General features: G+C 42.3%; 1 protein-coding gene across 1 annotated transcript in view; it reads right to left on the bottom strand.

Annotated features, from left to right (window-relative positions):
• RBL1 (retinoblastoma-like 1) overlaps window positions 1-13,504 on the bottom strand; it is a 100,511-nt gene that overhangs the window by 68,835 nt on the left and 18,172 nt on the right. Inside the window, exons 3-7 of the mRNA XM_011975026.1 lie at window positions 3,884-4,084; window positions 3,134-3,198; window positions 2,894-3,022; window positions 2,622-2,782; window positions 971-1,020 (exon numbers count right to left, since the gene is read on the bottom strand). Of these exons, the coding sequence (XP_011830416.1) occupies window positions 971-1,020; window positions 2,622-2,782; window positions 2,894-3,022; window positions 3,134-3,198; window positions 3,884-4,084 (606 nt within the window). The remainder of the gene's footprint in view (window positions 1-970; window positions 1,021-2,621; window positions 2,783-2,893; window positions 3,023-3,133; window positions 3,199-3,883; window positions 4,085-13,504) is intronic.

The following is a 13,504-nucleotide window of genomic DNA, read 5'->3' as shown; positions in this document are numbered from 1 at the left end:
TAAATGTCAATTTGCTGGCTGTGGTGGGTCATGCCTGTAATCCTAGCACTTTGGGAGGCTATGGTGAGAGGATTGCTTGAGGCCAGGAATTCGAGATCAGCCTGGGCAACACAGTGAGATCCTGTCTCTAAAAAAATAAAGATAAAAATAAATACATAAGTGTCAATAATTTTTTTTTTTTTTCCTGAGATGGAATCTCGCTCTGTTGCCTAGGCTAGAGTGCAGTAGCATGATCTCGGCTCACTGCAACCTGTGCCTCCTGGGTTCAAGCAATTCTCCTGCCTCAGCCTCCCAAGTAGCTGGAATTACAGGTACCTGCCACCACACTCAGTTAATTTTTGTATTTTTAGTAAAGATGGGGTTTCACCATGTTGGCCAGGCTGATCTCAAACTCCTGACCTCAAGTGATCGGCCCGCCTTGGCCTCTCGAAGTGTTGGGATTATAGGCGTGAGCCACCATGCCCGGCCTCTCTCTTTTTTCCTTTTTTTTTTTTTGGAAATAGGGTCTCACTCTGTCACTCAGACCGAAGTGCAGTGGTGCAATCACGGCTCATTGCAACCTCAATCTCCCAGATTCAAACGATCCTCTCACCTAAGCCTCCCAAGTAGCTGGGACTACAGGCTCACACCACTATGTCCGGCTGATTTTTCTATTTTTTGTAGAGACAGGGTTTCACCATGTTGCCCAGGCTGGTCTCCAACTTTCTGAGCTCAAGCAATCTGCCTGCCTTGGCCTTCCAAAGTGCTGGGATTACAGGTGTGGGCCACCGTGCCCAGCCTTGATTTCTTAAAATAAATGTATTTAAAGCCAACAAGTCTTAGTGACAATACCCATTCAATGCCACTAAAGCAGAGAGAACTTGAATTTGGAGGTCTTACTTTGATATAATGTTATGCTTAACAAATTTCAACAAATCAACAAATACGACAGCTTGTGATATGCCAGGCACCACTAGTACCAGATATTTACCTATTATCAGTAAAACTTGAAAGGTCCAGGAGGCATTCTCCTTTTAATATCTGTGAAGAAAAAATTATTTTGGGACACTATATAATTAAGCATATTAATACACACACAAACATGAAATTTATCTAAATTTCCATATTGTTATAACACACACACACAAAACAGAATAATTAAATATTTCTTTCAGACTAGGATAAACTATTTAGCATGCAAATAACATTTAAAAAAAAAATTTTTTTTTTTGAGACAGGGTTTGGTTCTGTCACCCGGCCTGGAGTGCAGTGGTACAATCATGGCTCACTGCAGCCTCAGCCTGCCAAGTAGCTGGGACTACAAGCGTGCACCACCACACCCTACTAATTTTTGTATTGTTTGTAGAGACGAGGTTTTGCCATGTTGCCCAGGCTCGTCTGGAACTCTTGGGCTCAAGCAATCCACCTGCCTTGGCCTCCCAAGGTGTTGGCATTACAGGCGTGAGCCACAGTCCCTGGGATCCTTTAAAAAAAGTTTACTTTGCTAGAGATGTTTAGCATACAGACAATGGGCCATAATATAGATATCTGAGGAACACAAGACTGAATACAAAAGTTTGCATAAAAGAAGAAGAAACCAGTAAGGGAAGAATTTATGCTTAAAGAAAAATCTCTTAATATTTGAAAAGTGGGATACGTAATCCAAACCCCTCCTTTTACCAAAGAGAAATCTTGAGGCCTAACTACATTTAATGGCTTGATGTTGGGGAAGTAAGAAATTGAGACCCAGAGGAACAAGCCAATTCATAAATGTAGAAATAGCTAAGTTAATTACTAAGGAGAAAATGTCCAGAATGCACACAGATAGCTTACAAGTGGCTACAAAACTATCATGGATTTTCTGCTCGATTTACATGGAATTAAAACTGTGGTTGTTGGCCGGGCGCGGTGGCTCAAGCCTGTAATCCCAGCACTTTGGGAGGCCGAGACGGGCGGATCACGAGGTCAGGAGATCGAGACTATCCTGGCTAATACGGTGAAACCCCGTCTCTACTAAAAAAAAACAAAAACAAAAACAAAACAAAAAAAACTAGCCGGGCGAGGTGGCGGGCGCCTATAGTCCCAGCTACCCGGGAGGCTGAGGCAGGAGAATGGCGTAAACCCGGGAGGCAGAGCTTGCAGTGAGCTGAGATCCGGCCACTGCACTCCAGCCTGGGTGACAGAGCGAGACTCCGTCTCAAAAAAACAAAAAACAAAAAACTGTGGTTGTTATACATCATCTGACTTTTAGTCAACAGTCAGCAGTTATTCAAATTGTGGCAGTAAATTAGTCAGCTTATTCTGACTTCCTGTTTTTCCTAATTCTTTGTCAGCCCTACTCTGATGTTCTGTTCTTTACAATTCTTTATCAGTACCTCCTACACAGTCCCTGATAGGTGGGACTACGGTTGCCTCTGACAGTATGTTTACCTAACAGAACATATAGTTGGTCACATTTTTCAACAGCTCTGTTTCTCACATCACACAAGATCATAAGGAAATTCCGAATCACAGTAGAGGCTAAAGCCTGGGAATCCTGACCCTAAGTTCTATAATGCTGAGAACTTGCTTAAAACTTTTTTTTCTTCTGACACTACTGCTGACCTGTAAACATCTCAGTCATCTAATTATAAGTACAGTACCTTCTTGTCAAAGAGTTTTGAAATATATGGCTTAAAGTAGTGCTCCTTTATTCCTTTTGCTTCTACTAGAAGTCCATCATGCAGTTCACACAGTACAGCAATGATGCAGGGCGGCTCTTCAGAAGCCCTAAAGTCAGCAGTATGAAAATCAGACGGTAAACCTAGTTTGACAGTGTAGGAAGAGCAGAGGGGAAAAAAAAATATGGTCAACTTTCAAAAATCTTTTTCCAAAAACTGATAATCAGTTTTCAAAAATAAATAAAAGGTCTTACCTTTAAATGATGGATTTAGCAAGTCTTGTCTATTTGGGCACATAATCGCATTGGCAAAAATCAGATCCAAGCAGCATAGAAGTAAATGATAAGAGTTTACTAAGTCATCCCCAATCATCCGAAAATTACCTTTATAAGGGGGGAAAAAAAAGAAAAGACACAAAAACCAGAAACCTCTCAAGTCAAATAGAACGAAGTTCCCACAGTAGAAATGTAAGACCACTGAAAGTGTCATCTTACCCTTAGTATAAACAAAAAGTGTCCAACAGAAATTAAACAGATCCTTAACACTGCAAGGAATCCTCCTAAAAAGGGAAAAAAATTACTTTTTGTCTGACTAGCTTGCTAAATATCATGTAAACTGAAATAGTAAATATAAATATCAAATAGATCAAATTACACATGAAATTCCATTCATGAAGAAAAGTTATCTACTATTTATGAAATGGACTTAAGTAAGCCTTTACAATCTACATAAAATAATCAGAACATAGGGCCAGGTGCGGTGGCTCACGTCTGTAATCCCAGCACTTTGGGAGGTCGAGGTGGGTGGGTCACCTGAGGTTATGAGTTGGAGACCATCTTGGCCAACACGGTGAAACCCCATCTCTACTAAAAATACAAAAAATCAGCCAGACAGGGTGGCGCACACCTGTGATCCCAGCTACTCAGGAGGCTGAGATAGGAGAATTGCTTGAACCTGGGAGACAGAGGTTGCAGTGAGCTGAGATCACGACACTGCACTCCAGCCTGGGCAGCAGAGCGAGACTCCATCTCAAAAAAAAAAAAAAGAAAAAGAAAAAAAAAAGAAAAATAAGTAAAAGTATTATTCTGAATTTCCAAATATGGATAATTGTACATGGATTTAAAAAGAAAATAATTAAGCTCTTTGCAGGAATACTTTTCATAAAAAACAGACTTTCAAAAAAGTACATTCTCTTAGTTTGTATCATAATCTTTTTGTCAATTATGTAAGGATTAAGGGCTCACCTCTGCTTCCGGCTTCGTGGTAACTTTGGTGGTTCTTCATATGGATTTTGAAATATATCTAAAAAAATTGGCTCATATTTTTTGAATATTACAGTAGACACCTCAAAATTTCTCTCTAGCCTTTCTATACGTTCACGAAATTCTTGTGGTAGATTTGACATGTCCATCCACTTCTTCATTTTACTAAAAAATTGTATTAAACTAAAAAAAAAAAGGGAGGAGAAAAAAAGTCACCTTTAAAATTCATTTATATAATGGATTGAAAGGAAATATTCTATTCACGACTAAGATTCTTTATTAAAAAGCCAGACCTCCCAGGCAACATAGTAAGACCCTAACTCTACAAAAATTTAAAAAATTATCTGGGTGTGGTGGCACGTGCCTGTAGCTCCAGTTACTCCGGAGGCTGAGGTGGGAGAATTGCTTGAGTCTAGGATGTCGAGGCTGCAGTGAGCCTCGATCATGCACTCCAGCCTGGGTCACAAAGCAAGACACTGTCTCACATGAACAAAGAATAAACACCATCCCTCAAGCCTAAATTTAATTTTTAAAAAATCCTCATTATGAAACCACTTTGGTTCCCAGGATCACCAGGAGAATACAGGTTATTAATTAGTGGTCATCACATACAGCGTTACTTCTATGGAGGGAGCAAGAGCGCCTATCTACTTCCTTTATTCTCTATATTACCTAGACAGTATTCTGCATAAAATTTACAAAGTTAATGTTAGTTAACAGATTGATAGGTTATAAAATTAGTTTGAGGAAAAACAGAAGTCTCCCAAATGGGAAGACAATTTCATTTTCCAAATGGGAATTTGATTATGAAGCACCAGATTGTTATAGGTTAGGAGTAAAACTCAAGAGTTTGAGTTCCAATGCGTGATTCCACCACCAAAAGTAAAGGTAGCACATACTCAGAAAAAAACTTAATAGCTCTGCTGCCCAGGCTGGAGTGCAGTGGCACCATCTTGGTTCACTGCAACTTCCACCTCCTGTGTTCAGGCAAGCCACCGTGCCCAGCCCAATTCTGGGTATATTTTTTTATGTCTGTATGTTAGTGTGGTCTTAGATAGAAAACTTGCAATGTCAAAGCTCACTTAATTAAAGGTCTAGCAATATATACAGAATAATACTTGTAATTTTTTTTTTTTTTTTTTTGAGATGGAGTCTCACTCTGTCACCCAGGCTGGAGTGTAGTGGCATGATCTTGGCTCACTGCAACCTCTGCCTCCCAGCTTCAAGCAATTTTCCTGCCTCCACCTCCTGAAAGCTGGGACTACAGGCACGCACCACCATGCCCGGCTAATTTCTGTATTTTTAGTAGACGAGGTTTCACCATGTTGGCCAGGATGGTCTTGAACTCCTGACCTCAGATGATCCAACTGCCTCAGCCTCCCAAAGTGCTGGGATTACAGGCGTGAGCCACCGCACTCGGCCCTATGTTCTGATTATTTCATGTAGATTGGAAAGTCTTACTTAAGTCCATTTCGCCCAGCCAATACTTATAATTTCTTTTTAAGGTGACAGAAGACATTAACAGAAAATTATCCAATGCTATGTAATATGGTTTGGATGTTTTATCTCCTCCAAATCTCATGTTGCAATGTAATTTCCTTGGCTGGGCATGGTAGCTCATGCCTGTAATCCCAACACTTTGGGAGGGTGAGGCTGGAGGATCATCTGAGCCCACCAGTTTGAGACCAGCTTGGGCAACACAGTGAGACCTCGTCCCTACAAAAAATGTAAAAGTTAGCAAAACATGGTGGTGTGTGCCTGTGGGCCCAGCTACTCAGGGAGCTGAGGCAGGAGGATCACTTGAGCCTGAGGGGTTGAAGCTGCAGTGAGTCATGAACATGCTATTGCCTGGGCAAGAGAGTAAAAGACTTTCAAAAAAATAAAAAAGAGGCCGGGCGCGGTGGCTCACGCCAGTAATCCCAGCACTTTGGGAGGCCGAGGCGGGTGGATCACGAGGTCAGGAGATTGAGACCATCCTGGCTAACAAGGTGAAACTCTGTTTCTACTAAAAATTAGCTGGGCATGGTGGCGTGAGCCTATAGTCCCAGCTACTCAGGAGGCTGAGGCAGGATAATGGCGTGAACCCAGGAGGCGGAGGTTGCAGTGAGCCGAGATTATGCCACTGCACTCCAGCCTGGGCGACAGAGCAAGACTCCGTCTCAAAAAATAAATAAATAAATAAAAATAAAATAAAATAGAATAAAAAAGAAAAGTGACCTTCAATGTTGGAGGTGGGCCTAGTGGGAGGTGTCTGGGTCATCAGAGCAGATCCCTCATGAATGGCTTGGTGCTGTCCTCATGGTAATGAGTTTAGTTGTCACTCACCTGAGATCTGGCTGTTTAAAAGTGTGGCACTTCCCTCCCTCAATTGCTCCTGCTCTCATCATGTAATGTGCCTCCTCCCCCTTCACCTTCCACCATGACTGTAAACTTCCTGAGGCCCTCACCAGTAGCAGATGCCAGCCCCATGCTTCCTACACGGCCTGCAGAACCCTGGGCCAATTAAATCTCTTTTTTTAAATAAGTCACTCAGCCTCAGGTATTCCTTCATAGCAATGTAAAATGTCCTAATACAGCATTCAAACTCTGGACATGCTGATTAAAATCTGACACTCTTAAGAACCTCATTAAAAGATTCTTATCAATAGCAGCAAAACATTCGTCAGATTACTAAACATTTTTTTGGCTTACAAAAAATTATGCTCCCTTACAAAGGACTTTAAAAATGTTGTTTTTCCGCCAGCGCAGTGGCTCACACCTGTAATCCCAGCACTTTGGGAGGCCAAGGCAGGTGGACGACCTGAGTTCAGGAGCTTGAGACCAGCCTGACCAACATGGAGAAACCCTGTCTCTACTAAAAACACAAAATTAGCCAGGCGTGGTGGCGCATGCCTGTAGTCCCAGCTACTCGGGAGGCTGAGACAGGAGAATTGCTTGAACCTGGGAGGCGAAGTTGCGGTAAGCCGAGATCGCACCATTGCACTCCAGCCTGGGCAACAAGAGCGAAACTCCGTCTTAAAAAAAAAAATTGTTTTTATATTTGGATGATCACATTTTGCATGTGAAACCCTTTGCTTTGAGGACATTTCCACTTTTGAACCCTGTCTACCACTAGACAGATCAGCTTTACTGGAAGCTAGGATGAAGGCATATAATCATATTCTTTGTCAGATACATCTGCCTGAGATTTTGAATCTGAAGCTGGTGGTGCAGAGAAGTGAAGAAGTGGTAATTTCTTACAGCAGGATCAAGCTCCCGGCACAAATAAAGTGGCAATGTCCAGGGACAGCATTGCTAGCTATGCAAACTGTGTCCTTGCTAGATGGATTCTGTGATACGGTTTTTGGCTGTGTGGCCAACCTCCTTTTGTTCCTGGCCTTTTCTAAGCTTAGTTTTCTTAAGTCATCCTAAAGATTTTATCACCTATCCAATACTTCTTTTAAGTCAGCCGAAGTTGATAAGTGATATCTTTTATTTTTTTGAGATAGGGTCCTGCTCTGTCACTCAGGCTGGAGTACAGCGGCGTGATCGTGGCTCACTGCAGGCTCGACTTCCTGGGCTCAAGTAATCAATCCTCCCGCTCCAGCCTCCCAAGTAGCTGGGACAACAGGTATGTGCCCCCACACCCAGCTAATTTTAAAATGTTTTTTAGAGACAGGGGTCTCACCTTTTGTTGCCTAGACTGATACCCGCTTTTTATAAACAAGAGCCTTGACTACTACACCATCATATAATCCATTGCACATACTGCTCTCCCAAGAATGGTTTTCCTAACCTGGAACAAAATGCATCAGAATGTTTGAAAACAAAAAAACCTTACAGCACTGTTATAACTTAAACCATGATTACAGTTTTTAAAACTAAAATAAGAAGCAAAGTAAACTTCACAGCTTTCAATTCATTGGGATTCTGTTATAAAGAATATGATACTGCTGGGTGTGGTGGCTCATACCTATAATCCCAGCACTTTGGGTGACTGAGGTGGGAGGATTGCTTGAGCCCAGGAGTTTCAGACCAGCCTGGGCAACCTAGTGGGACCTCATCTCTCCAAAATATTGAAAAATTAATTAGACTTGGTAGTGTGCACCTATAGTCCCAGCTACTCAAGAGGCTGCGGTGGGAAGATTGCTTGAGCCCAGGAGGTCAAGGCTGCAGTGAGCTGTAATCACATCACTGAACTCCAGCCTGGATGACAGAGCGATGATTATAGGTGTGAGCCACCATGACTGGCTCGCAGTGAACTTGCAAAATAAGTTTTAGTAATATATTTGGCCTGATTATTTGCATAGGGGGCAATAATAGTGAGTGGCCACCTAGGCTCTTTTAAGTTGGTTTTGTTGGAACATTCATAAGGAATTTTGGATTAGACTTTTAAAAGCCTTGAGGCTAAGAAGACAAGCCAAGGATCCATCATCAGACTGTTCCCATAATACCTGTATGCATTGGGTGAAATCCTCTCTTCCTGAAGTCCCCAAAATATCTTGAGGTTCCTGGGCTTGTAAGAAAGTGACATTTTTTACTTATTGCAAGGTCAGGAACCTTGTTAGGGAATCTTTGAACAATGATTGCTCAAGGAATTGCTTTGATCAAAGGGACAGTCATGTAGTCTGAAACAGGTTCCAGGATCACTTCTCTCTTGTTTAAAATTCAGCTTTGGTCCTTTGTAATATTACCCCCTCCATTGGACTCAACTTCTTAGGAATGAACCTTCCTTATGATGTGAGATATTGACCTAAATATGACCCAAATACATGATTGTTCTGCAATGGCGAGTCAATCTTCCCAATCTTTTTTATCAGCTCTATAAAGTAAACCTTGGCTGGTGCAGTGGCTCACACCTGTAATCCCAGTGCTTTAGTGCTTTAGGAGGCAAAGGCAGGAGGATCTCCTGAAGCCAGAAGTTTAAGACCAACCTGGGCAACAAAGCCAGACCCAGTCTCTAAGAAAAAATAAAAAACAAAACAAAACAAAAAATTAGCCAGGCACAGTGGAGTGCACCTACAGCCCCAGCTACTTAGGTCACTGAGTCAAAAGGACAACTTGACCCCCAGAGTTTGAGGCTGTAGTGAGCTATGATCATGCCATTGCACTCCAGCCTGAGCAACAGAGTAAAAGCCTGTCTCTAAAAAAACAAAAACAACCTCAATGTTTTAAAGCAGTCTGGTTATATCTGAAAATATGCCATTCCAATCAAAGTCTAGGTAAAATAACCAGTGTCTATGATTGTGTCCTTAAAAGCAGAACTTTAATTCCAGCTCCATCAAGTGTGGAATTGGTTGCTTGAATAAAGTATGAATCTCAAACCAAAATTAGGAAGATTTGAAACCTGAGAGGAGACTCACCAGAGACCCCTGCTGGCCCAGTGAGATTGGGTGATAGGTACCAAGGCTCCAACTATAATATCAGCAAATGGAGGCTCCCTTCAGGTCCCTTCATGGTTGCCAAAATGTCAAGCAGCCACTAGACGACAGCACAGAGCATGTGTCTCTCTGCGGGAGGAGCCTGTGAGGCTGGGCCAGGATTATAAGGTTTCTGCTTCACGAAGGGACAACGCAGAGGCCCAGGAACAAAAATACCAGAACCAGAAACCCCAGGGACCTGCATACCTCCTTCTTTTCCTCCTCCTCAGGCTGGGGTCAGCCATCCCTCCTGCTGGTGCTGACACAGTCAGCCCTGCACCTCAGTGGAGCAGAGCACAGCATAATTCACTGAGGCAGAGCTGGGCTGGACTAACAGCTAAACGGCTGAGTTACCATTTAATGTGTATAGTTTGGGAAGATAAGAAAGTTCGGGAGATGGTGGTGGTGATGGTTGAACAATGTGAAGGTGAAGGTATATAATGTCACTGAACTTAAAAATTGTCAATTTTATGAATTTTATGATATATATTTTACCCTACTGCCAACACCACACACACACATGCACACACTCTCACTCTTTCTCTCTCTAGAGTTTACCCTCCATATCTGTGAGTTCCACATAAATGGATTCAACCAACTACACATCAAAAATATTTGGAAAAAAAGGATGATTGTGTCCGTATTGAACATATACCAACTTCATTTCTTGTGATTATTCCCTAAAGTATACAGTGTAACAACTACTTACATAGTATTTACATTGTATTAGGTACAAATAATCTAGAGACGGGACCAGGTATGGTGGTTCACACCTGTAATCCCTGCACTTTGGAAGGTGAAGGCAGGTGGATCACTTGAGCTCAGGATTTCAAGACCAGCTTGGGGAACATGGTGAAACCCTATCTCTAAAAAAAAAACCAGAGCTACAAAAATTAGCTGGGCATGGTGGCACATACCTGTAGTCCCAGCTACTCGGGAGGGTGAGGTGGGAGGATTGCTTGAATCTGGAAGGCAGAGGTAGAAGGGAGCTGAGATCATGTTACTGTACTCTAGCCTGGGAAACAGAGTAAGACCCTGACTCAAATAATAATAATAATAATAAAAGTTTAAAAATTATATTTAAATTGAAATTTTGAAAATAGCCCAAATTATTATAAGTCAAAACAAATAAAATCATTTGAAATTTTTGTTTATTTCTCTGAATGAACACATTGATGCTGGGTAACTGCTCTTTTAGCATTAAAAATTTGACACTTAAAAATGTTTTGGGGGAGGCTGGGTGCCGTGGTTCATGCCTGTAATCTTAACACTTTGGGAGGCTGAGGTGGGTGGATCACTTGAGGCCAAGAGTTTGAGACCAGCCTGGCCAAAATGGTGAAACCCTGTCTCAACTAAAAATACAAAAATTCCCTGAGCGTGGTGAAATGCGCCTGTAGTCCCAGCTACTCAGGAGGCTGAGGTGGGAGGATCGCTTGAGCCCAGAAGGTGGAGGTTGCAAGTGAGCTGAGATCATGACACTGTACTCCAGCCTGGGTGACAAAGTGAGACCCTGTCTCAAAAAACACAAACAAAAAATAAAATAGATAAAAACAGGCTGGGCGCGGTGGCTCACGCCTGTAATCCCGACACTCTGGGAGGCCGAGGTGGGCGGATCACGAGGTTAGGAGTTCAAGATCAGCCTTGCCAAAATAGTGAAACCCCGTCTCTATTAAAAATACAAAAATTAGCCGGGTGTGGTGGCACACGCCTGTAGTCCCAGCTACTGGGGAGGCTGAGGCAGGAGAATCACTTGAACCCAGGAAGCAAAGGCTGCAGTGAGCAGAGACTGTGCCATTGCACTCCAGCCTGGGCAATAGAGCGAGATTCTATCTCAAAAATAAATAAATAAATAAAAGATAAAAACATTTTAGGGGAAAGGGACTTTGAGAATATCAATCCACATTTTAAAAAGACTTAGGGTTTTTTTTTTTTTTCATAAGTTTATAACTATTTTTAATGGATTTTTTTTTTTTTTTTGAGAGTAGGTCTTGCTTTACCAGCCTGGCTGGAGTAGAGTGGCATGATCATAACTCACTGCAGCCTCCACCTCCTGGGTTCAAGTGATTCTCCCACCTCAGCCTCCCAAGTAGCTGGGATTACAGGCATGCACCACCACGCCTGGCTAATTTTTGTATTTTTTGTAGAGACAGGGTATCACCCTGTTGCCCAGGCTGGTCTTGAACTCTTGGGTTCAAGAGATCTGCCCACCTCAGCCTCCCAAAGTGCTGGGATTACAGGTGTGTGCCACTGAGCCTGACCAAAAAAGACATATCTTTTGACCCTTTTTTAGGAATAATACATATTTTTGGAATTTATCAGAAATATCACCTTTACAGTGATGTTTATTTGTCTGCAACTACAAAGGACTGGATACAATCGAAATGGCCATAAGGCATGGCTAAATATATGAAAGATCCTTATATCCTAAAATATCCTAGAATAGTTAAAAAAAATTAATGAGGTAGAACTACATATGCTGATATAGAAGAATTTCCAAAATATAAAGAAAAATAACTGTAATATTTTTTATTACATAAAAAATAACATATAATATATGCAACACATATAGTATAATTTCATTTATGTTTTAAAAAGAAAAAACACCAGCCTGGGCAACATGGTGAGACCCCTCTCTCTACAAAAAATATAAAATTTGCCAAGCATGGTGGCGTACACTGATGGTCCCAGCTACTCAGGAGGCTGAAGTAAGGGATCGCTTGAGCCTGTGAGGTGTAGGCTGCAGTGAGCTGTGATCACACCACTATACTCCATCCTGAGTGACAGAGCAAGACTCTGTCTCAAAAAAATAAAGAGAAAAGAAAATAAAAAGAAAAAATACCAAAAAATAGGTTTATATGTTTGTACATAAGAAGGTTTTTTTTTTTTTTTTTTTTTTTTTTTGAGACGGAGTTTTGCTCTTGTTGCCCAAGCTGGAGTGCAATAGCACAATCTCGGTTCACTGCAACCTCCACCTCCCAGGTTCAAGAAATTCTCCTGCCTCAGCCTCCCAAGTAGCTGGAATTACAGGTGTGCCCCACCACGCTTGACTAATTTTTTGTATTTTTATAGAAACAAGGTTTCACCATGTTAGCCAGGCTGATCTTGAACTCCTGACCCCATGTGATCCGCTCGTCTAAGCTTCCCAAAGTGCTGGGATTACATGCGTGAGCTACTGCGCCCAGCCAGAAGAAATTATTAATAATGGTTAATTATGGAAAGTGCCAAAAGGAGACGCCTTCCCCCCTCCCTCCCTCCCTCCCTTCCTTCCTTCCTTTCTTTCTTTCAGATGGAGTTTCACTCTTGTCACCCACACTGGAGTACAATGGCATGATCTCTGCTTACTGCAACCTCTGTTTCCTGGGTTCAAGCGATTCTCCTCCCTCAGCCTCCCCAGTAGCTGGGATTACAGGCGCCCACTACCATGCCCAGCTAACTTTTTTGTATTTTTAGTAAAGACGGTGTTTCATCATGTTGGCTAGGCTGGTCTTGAACTCCTGACCTCAGGTGATCTGCCCGCCTCAGCCTCCCAAAGTGCTGGGATTACAGGTGTGAGACACTGTGCATGGCCAAGGAGACTCCTTTCTACTTATAAGCCTTCTGTATTATTTAAAAATTTTGAAAATACATTTGTGTGTGTGTGTGTGCGGTAAAACATACATAACAAACAACCTTTACCATTGCAACCATTGTTAAGTCTACAGTTCAGTAGCATTAAGTACATTCACATTGTGCAATCATCACTACCATCTATCCCCAGAGTTTGTTTCATTATTTGAAATTTGATTTTTTTTTTTTTTGAGACGTAGTCTCACCGTTGCCCAGGCTGGAGTGCAGTGGCGCGATCCTGGCTCACTGCAAGCTCCACCTCCTGGGTTCACACCATTCCCCTGCCTCAGCCTCCTGAGTAGGTGGGACTACAGGTGCCCACCCGGCTAATTTTGTTTTTGTATTTTTAGTAGAGACGGGGTTTCACTTATTAGCCAGGATGGTCTCAATCTCCTGACCTTGTGATCCACCTGGCTCGGTTTCCCAAAGTGCTGGGATTACAGGCGTGAGCCACCGCGCCCGGCCTTGTCTTTTTATTTGAGATGGAGTCTTGCTCTGTTGCCCAGGCTGGAGTGCAGTGGAGCTATCTCAGCTCACTGCAACCTCCACCTCCAACGTTCAAGTGATTCTCCTGCAATGTACTGCTCTACAGTTTCTG

Source organism: Mandrillus leucophaeus, unplaced genomic scaffold (genome assembly GCF_000951045.1).
Source record: "Mandrillus leucophaeus isolate KB7577 unplaced genomic scaffold, Mleu.le_1.0 Scaffold150, whole genome shotgun sequence".
NCBI classification, from domain to species: domain Eukaryota; kingdom Metazoa; phylum Chordata; class Mammalia; order Primates; family Cercopithecidae; genus Mandrillus; species Mandrillus leucophaeus.
This window is presented reverse-complemented; position numbering and strand designations above follow the sequence as displayed.